The sequence below is a fragment of the Malania oleifera genome, chromosome 1 (genome assembly GCF_029873635.1).
Source record: "Malania oleifera isolate guangnan ecotype guangnan chromosome 1, ASM2987363v1, whole genome shotgun sequence".
In the NCBI taxonomy this organism is placed as follows: Eukaryota; Viridiplantae; Streptophyta; class Magnoliopsida; order Santalales; family Ximeniaceae; genus Malania; species Malania oleifera.
The window spans coordinates 24853915-24872438 of NC_080417.1; the positions used below are offsets into that span (position 1 = coordinate 24853915).

Sequence of the window (18524 nt, forward strand, 5' to 3'; positions counted from 1 at the left end):
GAGGGGATTTTTGAGTAAGTTCTTGCTCACCTACTCTTTTCGATCTCATTTCTTAGAGATAGTTATTGTGTTTGTATGATAAGGTAAAAGAAGAGGTAAGTAAATTTGATTATGTTAGATTTTCATTTAAAATTTATATCCGAGTTTATATGTAAGTAAATTTCGATTATGTTACTTAGTTTCATAAAATTCTCCTGAATTTATTTTTATGCATATTTAATTATATCAATTTTAATCTTTAATATTTTTACATTTATTTTTTAGTTAAAAAATATTCTAATCCATTTGAGCAATTTTCAGCATTTCTTTCTATTCAAAATATATATATATTTAACACGAAAATTGTGTGACATGAGTTTATTTCTATGTTGCATGTTTCATGAAAATATGAGTAAAGATGAGATTTTCCCGATATTATTTTAAAATGTATAAATTATAATAAGATGGTTTTAAAACCCCTTATGGCAAAGGAAATTCAAAGTTACAGATATTCGATACCGCAGCTTAAAGTTTAAAAGGATCAAAGTGCACTCACACTATTTACAGAGTGATTATTTATGTTAGTGGATTTCTCCTGAGTGCACACCTGGTTACGTACCAGAACTTAATAAGGAAAATCTCACTTAATATTTACGTACGTTGATTTAGTTTGGTCGGCCAGCCAGCTAAGTCTAGTCTTCAGACCGCACAACCCAGTCATGGGGGTAAACATGACTTACGGCTAACAGACCTAAAGGTGGCTTTTACAATATATATTTAATTACGTGTATATAGTTATTGATGATTTGAAGGAAAAATATATGTTTGTATGAAAAATGTCATTTTTGTGCCTAAATGACGATCTAAAGGAAACGTATAAGGAAAAGTATATATGTATATATAATTAAATATTTTTACAGTTTTAAAGTTAAAAGTCACAGTATATGGTTATTAAATTTTACTGTTATAGTTGATGGAAAAAGTTTTATGCATAAATTTTTTAAATTTACATTTATTTTAGAAACAGTTTTGAAGTTATAGTATTAAATATTGTTTTACGAAATTTTAAAAGCTCATTTTGGTCACACACTAATAATAATTTTATTTACTTACTGAGCGTTGTCTCACCCCAATCATATTTTTACATTTCCGATAACTCTAAAGGACATATCGGAAATCAGGCATAGCAAGCATGCGGGTAGGAATAGGATAGAAAAATAAAACTTCATTTGAAATATTAGTATGATGCCAGATATTTATGCTTGTATAATTTTTCTTCTTTTGAAATAAATGATTGTAATATGATTAATTAGCGCTCTGATTTAATAATAATTAAGTTTATTTACTTCCGCTATAAATCAATGGTAAAAAGTAAATATTTCAGATCCTTTGGGGTTAGGGTATTACAGAATTCCTTTATTATTCAGTCGTGTTTCCTTTTGAACTAACATACTGTGCAACTCGTGCACATTCCACTTATCTTTCATGGTGTTATAGTTCATTTTAAACGGTCCATACTCAGTTGGTAATGAGTTTAAAATGAACTGAATAAGGAAATTTTCATTCACATCTATTCCCACAGTCTTAAGTTTTGCTGCAATATTTGTCATTTCAACAACATGTTCATGCATAGTACATGAACCATCAAATTTCATGGTGGTTAACGTACCCATTAATGTCCCAGTAAGAGACTTATCTGCTATTTGGGAATGCTCCCCTACAAACTTTAAAAACTCTTTAGCACTTTCAATTTTGGGAATAGTTGTCTTGATGTTATTTGCAACACTCATTCGCATAAACATCAAACTTAACTTGTTTGATCTTTCCCAATTATTATAATAGGTTATTTCTTCAACACTGCTAGAATCAATAATAGCAACAGACTGATCACTTAAGAGTGTCAAATTAAGATTTAATACACCGAGGTGAAATTGAACTTTTTCACTCCAATCAGCAAAATTCAACCCATCAAACATTGGAACATATGAAGCATGCAAGTGTAACGATCCAAGCACAGATAATGCAAGAATTAATCATACTTAATGCTTTGAATGAAACATTTATAAGATCACAAATATAAATATATTAATATTTTCCTTTGGGAAAAACACTGATGTAAAGAGTTTTAAAATGATGCTAATTAAATTTTAAATTTTAATATTACTTTGGTAACATTATATGCACTCATTATAAGTATCGATTATCTTTTGATAAATAGATAAAATAATAATACATAATAATATTACCAAAACATTATCCTTATATTATAAGAACAATTAATCGACCTTTGGGTGATTATTGATGTCTTATAATAATTTTATATCATTCTAGCATCAAACATATGAGTACTTTACTTAATGATTTAGTCACTTTGGTGATTAAAATCAAAATACTTTATAACATCACAATGTTAAAATATTGTGAGTATCGTAAACATGTTGGCAAAATATTTGTAGATTCATATTAGCATACATTAACATTATATATATTTACTATCACATGAGACATTCGGTACCATCATTATTATTACATAAATTTTAAGAAGTATCATGGCAGAATAGAATTAAACAGAGTGCACATAAAATAAGTTTGGAGACGTGCTGCATTGTTAGATTTTATTAACCAAGACATACCATGCCTTGGAAAAATAGAAGGTTACTATGCCTTGATTTATAAATTAAAATTTAACGAAACATGAACCTAAAATCATAATCGAAAATCATGAGTTTCTACAACTTCACTCTGGTACCACATGTAAGTTTAAACATTATAAACATTATTCATACATCATAATTTTAAGATCTTTGAAACTCATAATTTTACAATCATTAACGTTAAAATAAAACATACCTTGATCCATAGCCTCCATATATATACCTAACCTCACTTTTATAATCACTTCCATCAAGTCATTAGTAATGTATCATAATTATAGACTTCTCATATTCTAAGATGTTATTATAGTTTTACAAAATTCTGAGATCATTAATCAGAAAACATAATTACAATTATGATAACAATATTTTATTTAAAAACCTTTCATATTACCTCAACAAATATGATTATAATTTCATTTGAAGCGATTAATGTCTTACATCAAATCCTCTAATCACTCCTCTATATCCACCACTTACCTATATCTCTATGTAAACACTTCATTTTGTCAAGGGTTGATATAACATAAATTGGGCAAAATTCATTAATACAATAAAGTGAGGAAAATACAAGAAAAATAAAAATATAGGAAAAAAGAAATTTCTACATTGAAAATAAAAAAATTTAAAAATAAAAAATAAAATAAAAAAGTGGGTCAAATTCTCCATGCTTGCACCTGCACACTCACACAAAAGAATGTTAGTTAGGAAATTGGAATAAAAGCTAATTTGATTTTTAAATGTGATTGAATAATTTAAAATTAATTACCAATCTGATTAACCAATAAGTTTTAAGTTTGATTGATTAATTTAAAATTGATTGATCAATCAAATTTAATCAAGTTGCTTCCTTCAGACTTATAAATAGAGAAATTCATGAGGGTAATGGACACACATACAGAGATACTGAGAAAGTAAAGACAAGAATTTGTTCATTGAGAATTTTGAGGATTCAAAAGAGAGGTCTGACGATTTGAAATTGAGAAGGAGAAGAAAGATAAAGGATTCAGGGGCTTGAATTGTGGAAGCAGTAAATGAGTAGTAGTGAAAGAGTTCAAGAAGGCTCGGGCAAACGAAGAAAAGGTTGCAGGTTGGAGAATTCAGGAATAGAGATTGGTATTTTTAAATTCTATATTAGCCTTGTTTAAATTCCTAGCAGGTTGAATATTGAACTTTAAATTCTATAATTTAAGTTTGAGTTTAAATTAAATAGGAATCAACAAATCCCGGAATTTTTCTGAAATATTCCAAAATAAAAACTGAATATTTTACCTGAATACCCATACCCATACTTATATTCAGACCCAATAACCCGAATTCGAATGCCCCAAAATCTAACCCAAATTCAAGTCAACTTGACCTGGATCCTAATCAGCTAACCTGAAAACTTTGACTTGGGTCCATTGACCTTTGACGCTCACCCAAACCCGCCTAAAACTAAGCCCAAACAAATTAGCCCTAACCCTAGTTTAACCTAACCCAAACTGAAACAGAGCCTCATCTTGTTTGGCTTACGAGAAAGTGCCAAAAAAAAATTGGAAAAATAGTCAAAAAAATTCAAAGAAAAATAAGGGAAAAGAATCAGAGAACTTATCTTCACCTAAGTTTGCATTTGAAAGTAGAGAGCCTAAACCTCTCTACTTGTGGTTCCCTTTCAATCCAAATTTGCGAAATGAATAAGAGAGAGGGTGAGATATGAGAAGAAAGAAAAACAACAAAACATAATCAGAAAACGGAGAAGAAAAAGAAAAGTAGATCAAAATAGAAAGTGAAGGAGAGACTGAGGGATAGGTTCGTGCGAGAGAAGAGAGAAAGCATAGAGAAAGAGATAAGGGGAGAGTGAGGGACAAATTCGTGTGAGAGAAGAGAGAGAGAGAGAGAGAGAGAGAGAGAGATAGAGATATAGATTTGTGCAAGAGAAAGAGAGAGAAAGAGAGAGGAGAGGAAGAGAGAAATAACAGAAGCAAAGAAAGAGAAAAGAAGAGAGAGAGAAAAAAAAGTTTTTATATATACGTGTCACCATACGAGTGATGATAAGGCACGCTCAAGACTACGCATTTGGAAAGTGACGTGGCGTGATCCTGACTGTCCGATCTATGTTTTTTCTGAACGGCCAGATCGCTACCACGTCCGCGATCCATGTCAAAATCTCAGAACCAACCACATTCTGTCATGAGGCTAGCTAATAATGAACACATATTCTTGCCATCAATAGCTATAACTTTCAAGCAGGATATCAATATGCAAATAAGATTTCCAATATAGGTTCTGCAAGTTGAGATATTTTCAGCCATTATTTTCAGATGAATACATTGTTCAAGCTTTTAAAGAGGAAAATTTAGTAGGATTTCCTGCAATCTAAAATGTCGACTTAGGATTCCAAAAGCAGTATATGTGTCGCGAACAAGTAAAAATGGACCATAAGGATATGTCCAGTTGTCCCTCAAATTCAGAGGGGTGCTCTATTATAGTCCCAAGTAATGGGAAGGTTCTGCACGCAGCTGGTTAGGGGGATGGGGTGTTATTCAGAGATATGGTATTGTACTTTAAGCTAGGGCATTATGTGCGCAATATTCATGTGTTGAGGTATTTGGGGTTCTCGCACAGGAACTATAGAGTGTAGGAGCCAAGGGTTGAAAGCCTAAAGCAGTATTGTTTTTAAGTAGAGTGGAAATTTTGTAGAAGCTCTGTGGCTTTAGACAAACTGCTAAATCCTGTAGATCTGTTGCGTTCTTTCATTTCTTCTGTTTTCAGTTTCCACTTTCCTGTGTGTACATGCACATATCCCTACAAGTTGATTTATACTTAATAGTAACAGATTTCATCACATGTAATCTTGATTGACATCAATCATAACAAAGACAACAATCCATCACCACAGTGCACTCTTAAATTTTAAAAATTTCTTAACAGATACAAAATCTATTAACTGCCTTGCATTTATATTTCCAAATATCTAGGTACCCAAAGGCTCAATTTAACAGATGAGTATGAAGTTGACTGCTAAATACCTAAATATTAACAGTTATGACGTCAGGAAACATTGCTCGAGTTCATTTACAAGGCAAGTACCAATTTTTAACAACCAGGGAACAGGGAAAAACCAACCAAATCAGGAAAAAAGGGAAAAGGAAAAGACTTATCAATCAACATGAGAAAGGATGAGTTGAGGCTGGATATGGAAGTGGATGAAAATCACATTCCAACATAATTTCAAGTGTGCCTCAGAGACAGAGAGAACCTATAGTCCTATACATCCACTTCAATATCATCTCTGCTGCCAACACTAGTATAGTTCTTCGTTGCTTCTTGTTCTATTGCTTTTAGAACTTCGTGGAATCGACGTCTGGACGTTGGCAGCCTTGATAGTGTCAAACAAAATCCTTGCAACCTGATGGTGACGATAAAGATAAGTCTCCAAATAAAATGAGCAATAATACATAGCTATCTAGCAATGCATGACAGGAAAGCGAAGTTACATAGATCAATCATTAGAATAAAAGAATTAACAAAAAGACAAGAATAAAAGAAGAATTAAACAGGAAAAATAATTTACTAGATTAAATAAGAGCAACACAAAACAGTATCTAAACAGACACCCTTAGGCATATGATCCACACAAAATTATGGCAGCATGACAATAGTGTCAATCCACTATCCAATTTGCACTGAAAGAAACTGATGTTTAAAAGCAATATTGAGATATATTAGCCGAACCTTCTACTTATTCCCTCCAACTGAGCTCTTCTGATCTCATCCAATGGAGGCATGCCACCATTCTGCCAAGATTCAATTCTTGCTGCATCGCCGCTGTACAGGCAGTGTTTGTAAAAGTACAATTCTTCAGTTTCTAGTAAATTTAGATTCCTGATTTGCTCTTTCATGATACACATGGGCTCATAAAGCCAGTCAAAAACTCTTCCTTCTGGTCTCTTCAAACTCGTTATTTCAACATTATCACCTGGCACAACATGAAAGGTGAGTGGGAATTTTTTTTTGTGCACCTCACAACATCATAAACATCCTGTTTTATAGAAAATAACTACAACTAAGTGTCCAAACTTCTATCAGGAGGACAGTTTTCATCTCATGCAAAAAATAGGCAAATCCCGTAATAATATTCACTGGGATCTTATATGAAAATCATAAAGAAGTCATAAAAGAAAAGAAAAGAAAATATATCATAAGATTAGGATCCATCAACAAATTTTACTTCTTTGTAATTACAAACCCAACCATTCCCCATCAAACCATGGAAACCAAATCAACATGACCAATCATTTAAGTGCACAAAAATATTAAAAAAAATCGAAAAGCAAAAAACAAATAATGAAGCACATCAGCATGAACAATTCTTACGCATAAGAAAGCCAGTGGAACCACATTTGACAGAGCAGATAAAGCACTCAAGAAATGCATACGCAGGAATCCCAATGTTAATTATCTTGTTCTTTGAGTGCCGCCAATCATCCAGGTCCAGAATTCCAATGGCCCCATTTCTAAGAAGCTCTTTCCCAATTTCCGAAAATGCTTTAATGAAACTATCCCATATCTGATACAAGTACCAAAGTCAATAGTAAGCATATAGAAACCATATAGAGGAAGTACTTTGTGACACGAGAATTCTAAAATGGCAGCTTGTTAAATGAAAACCATGATGATGTTTTAGAATGCAATCTTTTTACATCAGTGGGCATTGATAAGACAAACACAAACCCGTCCTGACTCATGTAACTGCTCCAACAATGACCCCCTCTCTCAAACAGGGAAATAAATGAGAGAATTTGGAAAAATGAAGGTGAAGCGAGAATGAAGGAGGTTGAATTAATCTGCCATTCAAAAATATACTAATGAGGAAACATCTTAATTCAAATGGTTGAAAGTAACTGTTCAAAATTAAAATATTCAAAAAATAACAAAAGTTAATTCAAGGAGATGGCTGCTGTTACAGACTCAACCGAACCACTTACTATTACACACTTAAAACACATGTACAAATGTGAAGTTATGAACAGATGTTCAATTTTCAGCAAAATGAATGATTTACACTGCAGGGACACTCTAGTTCGACTACGGGAAAAGCACACCAGACTAAATTTTTACAACAATATAATAACCTTTGATCCTAGTTTTGAACTTTCTTTCCCTTTATTGTTTGATCCACTTGATTTAATTGTACTCTCGTCAAGGGTCCCTTTTCAAAATGCAAGAAAAAGAAATTGCCTGGAGTCTCTCCCACCAACCAGCGAAGGCAAGTAATTGCTCCAGCATAGGCTTGAATTAATTTACAATCATGAATGAGAAACAGGGAATGAAGCCTTTTCCCATCACCTTTTCCCTCAATGAAGCTAAAGACATTCTAAAGTAGTAATGCTTTACAAAAATTTCAGCTCTGGTTTTTCTAAAGCACCTACAGGAATCAGCAGCCTATAAGGGTAGATGAAAACTCAATTTTATCAACCAAACATCAAGAAATAATAGATGAGGCAAAACATATGCAACTAAGTTGACAGTTTCAATGTGGAATTTGAGCACAATCAGTGAAGAAAACTCCACTTATGGAATTTCTTGCAATACCCTCCAGTTTCTTTACTCGAATATAGTTATTGCAACAGTTAAAAAAAATACAAATGTTCCATAAAGCCGCAAATCTAAGCTCAAAAGGAAAAGGCTTGTGTCTTGGTTGTTATTGAGAAACATTCTGAGGCTTCCTATTTGTTACTTTCATGTTGCAGCCTGCTCCAACAAACCATCAAGATCACAACACCTTTTTATAGCATTCTTTTAATATGAAAACAGGTCTCATTATTTGCAAGTTGCAACCTGGCTATGGCACACCATGTGTTACAGATACAGGTCATCAACAATGTTTCAGCAAAATACAGTGCTTCACAAGGCAGTTCAAATTTTAATTGCTACTGTTCACAAAAACTCTTCAATAACAGCTTATATTTAAATAGTTGCTGGGTGTCCAAGAGAGAAGATATCTGTAATTTGTTGATATTCTAGTGGAGGCCCTCACTTTCATCATTTGGCTTTAGAAAGGTAATGAAAACCATATTTAGTATTGAACCTCCAACTTCTAGGTTTCAGTCTCTCTTCATGCCAACATACACACGCACACACTAACTCACCTGCATGCACAAATTTATGCATGCATGTAATTTTCTGTACACATACCTACAGGGGGTTTAGAGATGATGTGAAAGTGACCAGCATATTGCACAGAGTCAGCTATTTAACAGAGAAAGGCTCCACACAGCCCCTACGCCTACCCCCACCCAACCCGAATGTGGAAAGAGGTAGTGGAGAGGTAGTGGATTGTTAACCATTTTAGGGTTCAAGAAGAGTGAAAAACAAAAATCAGGTTAAAAAGTTAGTGGGAAGTTTCATCAAATTGGTTCCACGTGTCAACTTCCTTCTTTTTTTGGCTTAACAAAACAGATGCGGCTACATCTTTCAATCATCAAATTTTGAGGCTGTAGAACAGAAATATCTACAGTTGTAACATATATTAGTTATATACACATCTTTGTACCTTAAGCCATTAGTCATTGAAAGAAAAGATGTTTAAGTCTTACCACAGCAGTCTTCAGTGCATTCCTCTGATCAGAGGGTGTCCTTATCAGAGGTTCCATGGCATGAAGAGTGTCAAGCTGTTTGTGCAAGCCCTCTACTGGAAGCAGTGAAGAACTAGAGCCAACCCGCTCACGATGTCTTGGTCTGGCTGGCCACATGATCAAGGTTGAGATACCATTCACCAGGGGCTTACATAAATGCAGCATTAAATAAACATAACACAGAACTTATATACCTTGGAAAGCAAGAACCTTCGCGCAGGTAAAGCAAATCATTGGTGTACTCATCAAACACTGATGCAGAAGCAACTACATAAACCAATCCTTTCTTCATAGAATTTTCCTAAAACACACAAACACAAACAAAACAAGCTTATAAAGTAAGCCACTATTGATCCAAGTTGTACATGACTAAAATATGCACACACAAACAAACTCATCAAAATAGTAGAGCAACGTGAAAAAGTCAGAAATTAATAGAAGTTTCAACAAGCACAAAGATCAAACTGTCAGCGACAACTGTACAAAAACATGATAAGAAAACTCATACCTGATATGCAACAACTGCAGCATAACATCCAAAAAAGGCACTTGACATAAAACCAACCATAGCTGCCAAAAGAACAGCGATTGGCCACAACAAAATCCAAAGCCCAGCAAAGGGTACACAGACAGTTTCCAAGAATGGGCCCTCTCTCCCAATAAGGTCCTGTATTAAACGATGCCATCCTTTGAACAGCAAAATAGGAGTTTTATACAGAACTATCAGAGTAATAATAGGCACATCAACCAAAACCCCTAAAATTGCTGCCAAAATACACCCAGGTAACAGTGTAACCCTACAAGAAAACCAGGAAGATGAGGATTGTTACAAGGGAAAAAAAAAAATCCAGTCCAAAGAATGCGGCTTCATGAATGAGGCCAATTGTGCATTGAGCACCCAAGAGTTGTTAAATATAAAATAAACCCTTGAAAGTAATCCTAATGCACTACATCAATGTAACCTTACAAGAAAACCAGGAAGATGAAGATTGTTACAGGGAAAAAAAAAAATATATGTCCAATGGATGTCTGTGACTGCTTTAATGAAGCCTGTACAGTTATAACTGAACACCCAAGACTTATTAAATATAATTCAAATGTATTTTTGAAAATAATCTAAGGTGCTAGATGGAAAATATATTGTTGGAAGTCATTGTCCATATACAAAACAGAAGTTATTTCATGCATTTGAAAGCCTCTATAAGAGCATCTAATTATGTAAAAAAAACATCCTGCCGCATAAACTAGTCCACTTGATCATTTTAACTTCACCATAAAATCACATTTTATCTGTGCTCACATGAGAGCAAACACACATGCACACAACTCAACTCACTAAGATCATTTGAAATTCTACAACAGGTTTTCAATCCTTGCATCTGAGATTATACTTTTGAAGATTCTTGTGGAGATGCTGCAGTTTATTTACATACAGGAATTCAATTGTCACTTCTAACACATGAACATTTCAAACTCTGAAATATATCCACTTTCTGCAAGTGATAACAAGTTCTGGAAGATTGACATAAAAAGAGAATGGTACAATTGTTACTGTCTAGTATATTTGGAACAAATCACATGTGATACAAGCCCCTCCTTTCATATGCAGCAATTAAAGGCTGGCTTGGCATAATTACAACAATATCAAAATCAAACTACAAATATTAAAAATCAAGTTTGTCTACTCACTTCAGCTCAATAGGCTCTTCCCCTCTTGACTCGAGCAGCCCATCCATGACTGAGAAATAAGAATGAAAGGAAAAATCTGCAAAATCACGAACAATGGTGCATGCTCCCCATACACAGCTCCAAGTGCCATCCTAGAAAGATCAAATCAAAGACATTACACAGTTCCATTATCCCTCCAAACTCACTTGATAAAAGCCATACTCGACATGACTATTACCGTGAAGCATCCAATCAACCGCTTGTGAATTGGAATGCCTTCCCTGCTGATTGCCCTGAAGGTTTCCATAACAGGCCAAACAAAGCCATATCCTACACCCATTATAGCACTCCCTGCAACTCCTACCACCGTCCACAATGCTATTGGCATTGGAGCAATTAAAATCAGGAGGCATTTCATATAGGGGCCAAATTTCTTTGTTCTGCTTCCAGTTTTATTAAAAACATAAAACAAATAAAAATCAGCCTTTTACTTTCTTATTCAAAGAGCAAAAAACAAAGAAAAGAACTTCGACCTTATAATACAGTAGATACTCCAAACAAGATGAAGAGGCCATAACCCAATAACCACCCCTGTATCCCCAAAAGCAATCACTAGAAACACGAAGGGACTGAATATAGCACCTGCATACAAATCCATCAGTCTACAATTCGAAGTACATATATACTGGGGATGAGAGAGAGAGAGAGAGAGAGAGAGAGAGAGAGAGAGAGAGAGAGAGAGAGAGAGAGAGAGAGAGAGAGACCTTTGATGATCCCAAGAACAAAGAGAAAGAGGAAAACGGGAAGGAAGAATATAAAATAACAGAGATAACTCAGCAATCCCCTGGGGATTTTCATTTGCTCCTGCTCCTGCTCCTTCTCCTTCTCCTTCTCCTTCTAGTTGATTGAAAAATAATCAGCGAACACACTAAAATATTTAACTCCTGGAAATCCCACTTGCTGCCGATGTGATTTCAATACCAGAATCTAAAAACACCCACTGAACATACCTCGGCCAGCTTATGAGAACCACAAGCATTCGGCAAATATCAAGCTGGAACATATCACAAACACAACGTGGGCTTCAAACCCGAATCCACAATAGTTCCTTTTGCTTCTTCATATTCCCCATTTTCATAATCATGCCCATCATCATTTTCGTCCTTCTTCCTTCTTCGTCTTCCAGTTTTTCTATTTCTGTTCATTTTATAATCGCAGTTCTCCTCGAGGACCACGTGGACGAAAGTCCAACAACTTTAGAATTTGGGAAAGCCAGAGAGGAGAAGAGAACTTCCTCTGCTGGGTTTTGGTTATCTGAGAGAAATATAAAATTATAAATAGTATATTTGATCTTGCTGGGCTATTGCAATTGAGAAAGGCTTCAAGTAAAATAAAAATATTGAATCTTTAATTTCACACACTTTCCTTTTCCAATTTATACAGCACTGTCAGCAATTTGTCCATTCCCGCTTGTCCATTGTTTCTACTGGACACAATAGCTAGCTGTCTAGGAAACTTCATGGGCACCCGTTCTGACACACACACAGAGTCGCACGGGTTTCCCACAGCCCTGGCCCCCGAGTCAACTGCATGCAGAGTCAATTTAATAAATAATAAATATCTCCAAACTTAAAGATTAAGAAAACAAATCCCTCTCCTTGGGCCGGATCCACGGGGCGTGGGATTAGTCACTGGCCGGTGCGACGGACCGTAAAACGGACGTTGTTGACGGTAGATGGATACCCGGACGTATCCAAAAAAAAAAAACAAATTCCTATTATTAATGGCATTATTCTCTCACTTTGTTTTTGATTTTTTTTTTTTCAAATTCTTTAAATTGGGAGTTTGCAATTTTAGAAAATAAAATATATATTTTTAGTTTTTTTTATATATTTAGGCAAGAAATCTTCAAAATAATAGAAAGAATGATCTCTAAGTTTTTATACACAATTTTAGAAATTGAAGAAATAAAATGATGTAATTGCAATTATTTAAAATATTTTGAGCAAACAACGAAGGTCGAAGGGTGTCTCAACCAACAGGCCGACTTGCTTTTAACTATAGCTAGCCTTTAAAAATTAAATATTTTTTAAGTGAACATGATTTAAGTATTTCAAATGTGATATCATAAACTATATTTTGAGTACATTTAGGCATAAACTCTATACTAATATAAGTCTTAAAATTTACTCAAATATCTATGTAAGTACAACCTTATGCTTGATACATTTAACTTGATTTTTTTTTTACATGTGAGTAGAAACTTTTCAATGCTCAAAATATTTTGTGCTAAGAAAATATGTATAAAAACTTGAACTAGCAATATAACATTTTAGCTTTATTTGGAATAGAAGAGTTCAAAACGTTCGACCATATAAAAATAGGAAAACATTTGAAAGGACATTGTAACAATTAAAATTTAAAGCTTCACTTGGGGAGTTTTGGTCCTTTTGGATTTAAATATATTAACAAAAGGCAACAAGAAATGTAGAGTGCTATCTCTTGTTGAATGTTGAATCTGAGCTTTCAATAGACTCAAAAAAAAAAAAAAAAATGAAACAATGGCCCATTTCATACTTGACTTTCCTATATTTGGCTAAATTGTTACTATTGGACAATTTAATTTTGTTATCTTTCTAAAAAGTTCGTCTACGTGTTGATGATTACAGTTGTCTGAGAAGTTAAATTCAGCAAAATCAATATCTTGTTTCTACAAGAAAAAGAAAAATGTTTGTTTACTGTTTCAACTTGAGGTAAGCATATATATATATATGCAATTTTTATTAGGGATGTAAATGGATTTAGTTTGGTCATTCCTAGTAGTACTTATATGAGCGGATTTGATAGTTTCTAAATGAATTAAGGGGAGTAGTTCGGGATGATTTTAATTACCCTAGGCTGATTCGGGGCAATAAGTGGGGAATATATTTTCCTACTTCGTAAGTTTAAAGTGTGAAACGTCCAAAAAAAAATTTAGAGGAAACCATATTTTCAACAACATATAAAAATAACGATCTTATTTTTTAAAAAATATTATTTATAATAGGAGGTGCCACTTCTATTATAACTAAGTTCTGCAAGTTGGACATGGGGGCACTCTCTTACGAAACAAAACCAATATGGCTTTGGATCCTCATCTTGGCAAGAGGCAGACTGACCACCAGTTTTTGGTAACCTTAAAAATAAAAACAAGAAGGAAAAAAAATTTACATGGTTTGTCTCCCAATGCCAACCCAACAAACCTTCTCCGGGCATCCTCTTCCTCTTATCTTCCTTCAATTCCTCACGAATTCTTCAATCCTTCAATCTTTCAATTTAATTCTTTTATACAGCGAGGGCACAACAACAGCAACAGCGATAGAATGTAACTTGAATATATTAGTGGTTAATACAACTTGAATATGACTACTAGAATTTGAGAACTCTAATCACCACAAACGCCTTTGAGATTGTCAAAGTAACTTAAAGTGTTTGTGGTTAATACAACTTGAAGATAACTACTCGAATTAATGAAATAGTCATAGCATTTTGAATGCTAGTAGTCAGTACAACTTGAAGATGACTACTCAAATTAACGAGATAGTCAAAGTATTTTGAATAGTTAGTAGTTAGTATAACTTAAAGATGACTACTCGAATTAACGAGATAGTCAGAGCATTTTGAATGGGGTCATTTCAAAAATGGTCAACTTGGATGGGACCATTTCGAAAATTGTCAACTTGGATGGGACCATTCGAAATTAGTCAACTTAGATGGGATCATTCAGACTTTGGGAACTGTAATCACTGCAAGCATCTGAGATTGTCAAATTGAATGAGACTACTCAAATTAACGAGATAGCCAATGCAACGTGAAAATAATTGCCTAAATTTGGAGATTAATGGCCCAAATATCTAACGTGAACAAAATAGATAGCTTGGAAGTAACTACCTGGATTTTGAATGCCCCATGCCCTAGGTAGAACGCAAATTATTCCTATTCACGAAAGACAAATGAATTGGATGGGTGAGAATCAAAATGAACAAAATTTACACACGAAAATATGTATGATATGAACATGATGATGCATGATATGAGGACCCTTCCTAACTCTACTCATGCCATGATTGTAGTAACCCAAACTAGGAGATAAAGGAATAAATTAATAAAAATAGGGATGGAAAATTTAGGAAAAAGGGGCAGCATGGCCTCGTCGACGAATCCCAGTTTTAGTCAACAAGCGCCTTTCTAGGGATTGTCGATAAAGTTCAGATCCTCGTCGACGAAGAGATCCCGAGAGTTTGGAATAAATTCACGCTTCAGGTTCGTCGACGAAACTAGGTGGTCGTCGACGAACGCCCTTCTGCGGTTTTTCGATGAAGAATCCCTTTCATCGATGAATGTGGCCGGGTCAAAGACTTAAAGGTGAAGCAAGGTTTGATATTTTAGAAAAAAAATCAATATCTCTCTCTCTCTCTCTCTCTCTCTCTCTCTCTCTCTCTCTCTCTCTCTCTCTCTCTCTCTAGAACAAAGAAACAGACTCTCTCTCTTTGTTTTTCTCGTCGATCATCACTAGACTCAATGATCGGAAGTTACCACTAAGGTCTAGGAGCAGTTCTCTACATATCTTGCGGAGTGGATTATTGATCTGGGCATTTCGGGCTCCACTCCCAAAAGCTAGGGTTTCGGCCTTTTGGGGCGTTTTTTAGGAAAACAGGTAAGGGGATTATATTAAGTCAACCATGTTTATGAGTTCTAACAGAATGGAATGTTAAAATGGTTTTTATATATACAGTTACGGCTTTTCTAGGGTTTCCAAGCCTAGGGTTCGGTTAACTGACTTTATTTCTGAAACCAACAATGTAAATTTAAATATAATATTTTTAAAGTATAGCATTGGACTTTATGAACGTTTTCACCAGTTGGGAAATCGTTATTTCAAACCATAGGCTTATTTTAAAACCAATCAAAGACAGTAGGGTTGATTATCTCAATTTTTTCTATATTTAGCTATATATCTATATTTAGTAAAATAACAACCTGGAGATATTCATATCCCAATTTTAGTAGCAGTATTTACTTTCTCAAGCAGATGATATGTTTATGAGTTACCAGATGAAAAATTGTGTGACATAAGTATAGTTTTTAATTGGCATTAAATGAGTAGATTTTGTATAATACTGAAATGTAACAACTATATGCCGAGATATGAATAGTTAGTAGTTAGTACAACTTGAAGATGACTACTCAAATTAACGAGATAGCCAAAGCATTTTGAATGGGACCATTCTGAAAATGGTCAACTTGAATGGGGCTATTTCGAAAATTGTCAACTTGAATGTGACCATTTCGAAAATTGTCAACTTAGATGGGACCATTCTGAAATTAGTCAACTTAGATGGGATCATTTAAATTTTGGGAACTGTAATCGCTGCAAGCATCTAAGATGATCAAATTGAATGAGACTGCTCGAATTAACGAGATAGCCAATGCAACGTGAAAATAATTGCCTAAATTTGGAGATTAATGGCCTAAATATCTAACGTGGACAAAATAGATAGCTTGGAAGTAACTGCCTGGATTCGGAATGACCCATGCCTTAGGTAGAACGCAAATTATTCCGATTCACGAACGACAAATGAATTAGATGGGTGAAAATCAAAATGAACAAAATTTACACACGAAAATATGTATGATATGAACATAATGATGCATGATATGAGAACCCTTCCTAACTTTTCTCATGCCATGATTTTTACAAAATACAGATGAATGACTTCCTATCATATTTAATGCAATGCACAAAGATGCATGAACTTTCTTCCTCCAATATGTTTGTGATTATTTAATCAACAAACTAAAATCTACCATCGATCTTTGCCATATTTTCAAATGCCAATATGATGTGAGTGCCCCTTATATTTTGTTCCCCTGAAACTCAGCATGACATTTGCCCCAGGTTACTTGTGACTGGTTTTCTTTATCTTGATATTTGAAATAATTTATTGAATTTTCTCAACAAGAACTTTCTTGGGACTATACTCTTAATGTTTTAAAATTAATTTGAAATTTAAATGAATAAATATACAATCAGATAACACAATCTCATTAAGGATATGAATGGAATGCTCAAACTTGTCCACTTTTACTTGATTTTTGTGTTTATTTAACAGGAAACAATTTTACCACTGCTTTGATACAGGTGTAACTTTATTGCTAACTTTAGAGAATCACGTCAATGGGCAAGCACCTCTGACTTTTCCCTCTAACTATCCTCCTATGGTAACAAGCATATCTCCTCCACTGCACCCAACCTCTAGTGATACTTTCTTGATTTGTATTCCATGACTTATTTCAAACTTTCTATCTTAAATTATAATTTGTATCTCATTAGGTATTCTTATCAATATTCCAATCTTAGGGTGGACTTTAAGACACGAAACGAAACATAGGCTAAAGATTTAGGTTTCCAAAATAACAGGAAAATTAAGTCTCAAAAATCCTCCCCTAAAATGACATTTATGCCCCTAGTGGTGACAAAGGTTGACTGAACTTGCTCTTTGAGCAAGCTGCCTACGTACCTTATTAGGATTAGGTCATAACGTAGTTCAAACTCTTAATGAGCTTGACAATTCATTTAAATTACTGGTACATACCAATCTGGTCAGGACTTTCATTTTGGACCGTAACGTAGGTTGAGGGTATTGGCTAAAGAAGAAAATGATTTAATAAGGCTCAAAATTATCATTTTTTTCAAAGGTAATATTGATCAAGGATCACTTATGAAATATGCACCTTATTTTTTTCCTTCATTTTTCCTTCCTCTTTATTTTTTATTTTTATTTTTTACTACATCTTTTGCTTTTCCATTGTGAAGGAATTTTAGCTCCCATTCTTATCCGGGATCCATTTGAGATTAATCTTTTTGAAACTACCCCAGTGTGGGGTGTGATCCATTAACGAGTTATTCAAGAAATAGATTTTTCAAGATCAAAAAGGCTAATAAGGGATTCTTTTTTGATTTTATTTTTGGTAGCAGAAAGATGATCTATCATCCTTTTGGTAGTAACCATGACCTTAAATGAATTGCCAAATACTAGGAGACTCAAACCCAAGTTGAAATTTTTTTGGTAAATTGACATTAAGAAAAAGTTCGTTTAAAATTCAGGCTCGAATGGATTGTCAAATGGTAAGTGCATTGTTTGTTTCTTTTAGGAATATTGATTAGCCAATGACAGTCACCCTTCATTTGATTAGAACACAAACATTATTCCTATAAGGCACAAACCATAATCTAGATTAATTTCACCACGAGGTACACAGCACATCAAGCAAAGTATGGTAGAGTTTAACAAGTCGTCTCCATCTACTTCTCCTGATAAAACTCTTCATAATTTGAAATTCATTTCCCACGTGGTTCCTTATAGATTGACAACATCTTCCTCTAGACTAGTTCATCTTTCTAAAACTACCAAGGACACACTGTTGAAGTGGGATCCTTACTAAACACTAGTCTCGAGGTTTTTCATTTTTTTCAACTTTTCTCCTTTTTTTTTTACCCCGTTGAATAGAATCTCAAAATCAATTATTGACTCTAGGTTTTTCGTACTAGTAAAAATGATGC

General features: G+C 34.1%; 1 protein-coding gene across 2 annotated transcripts; it reads right to left on the minus strand.

Moving 5' to 3' along the window:
- Positions 1-5526: 5526 nt before the first annotated feature.
- On the minus strand, positions 5527-12389 carry LOC131167061 (uncharacterized membrane protein At3g27390-like). Of its 2 annotated transcripts, none has more exons than XM_058125831.1 (11): positions 11932-12389; positions 11686-11818; positions 11455-11563; positions 11160-11361; positions 10943-11073; positions 9762-10050; positions 9448-9554; positions 9215-9356; positions 6993-7185; positions 6351-6594; positions 5527-6024 (listed from the first exon to the last, which is right to left on the minus strand). In XM_058125831.1, exons 2-11 carry the CDS (start codon positions 11777-11779, stop codon positions 5883-5885), a joined length of 1653 nt encoding a protein of 550 aa, XP_057981814.1. In that variant the 5' UTR covers positions 11780-11818; positions 11932-12389; the 3' UTR covers positions 5527-5882. The 2 variants fall into 2 exon arrangements, with proteins under 2 accessions (XP_057981814.1, XP_057981824.1); XM_058125841.1 differs by having other exon boundaries at positions 11686-11815; positions 11932-12330.
- Between the last annotated feature and the right edge of the window lie 6135 nt (positions 12390-18524).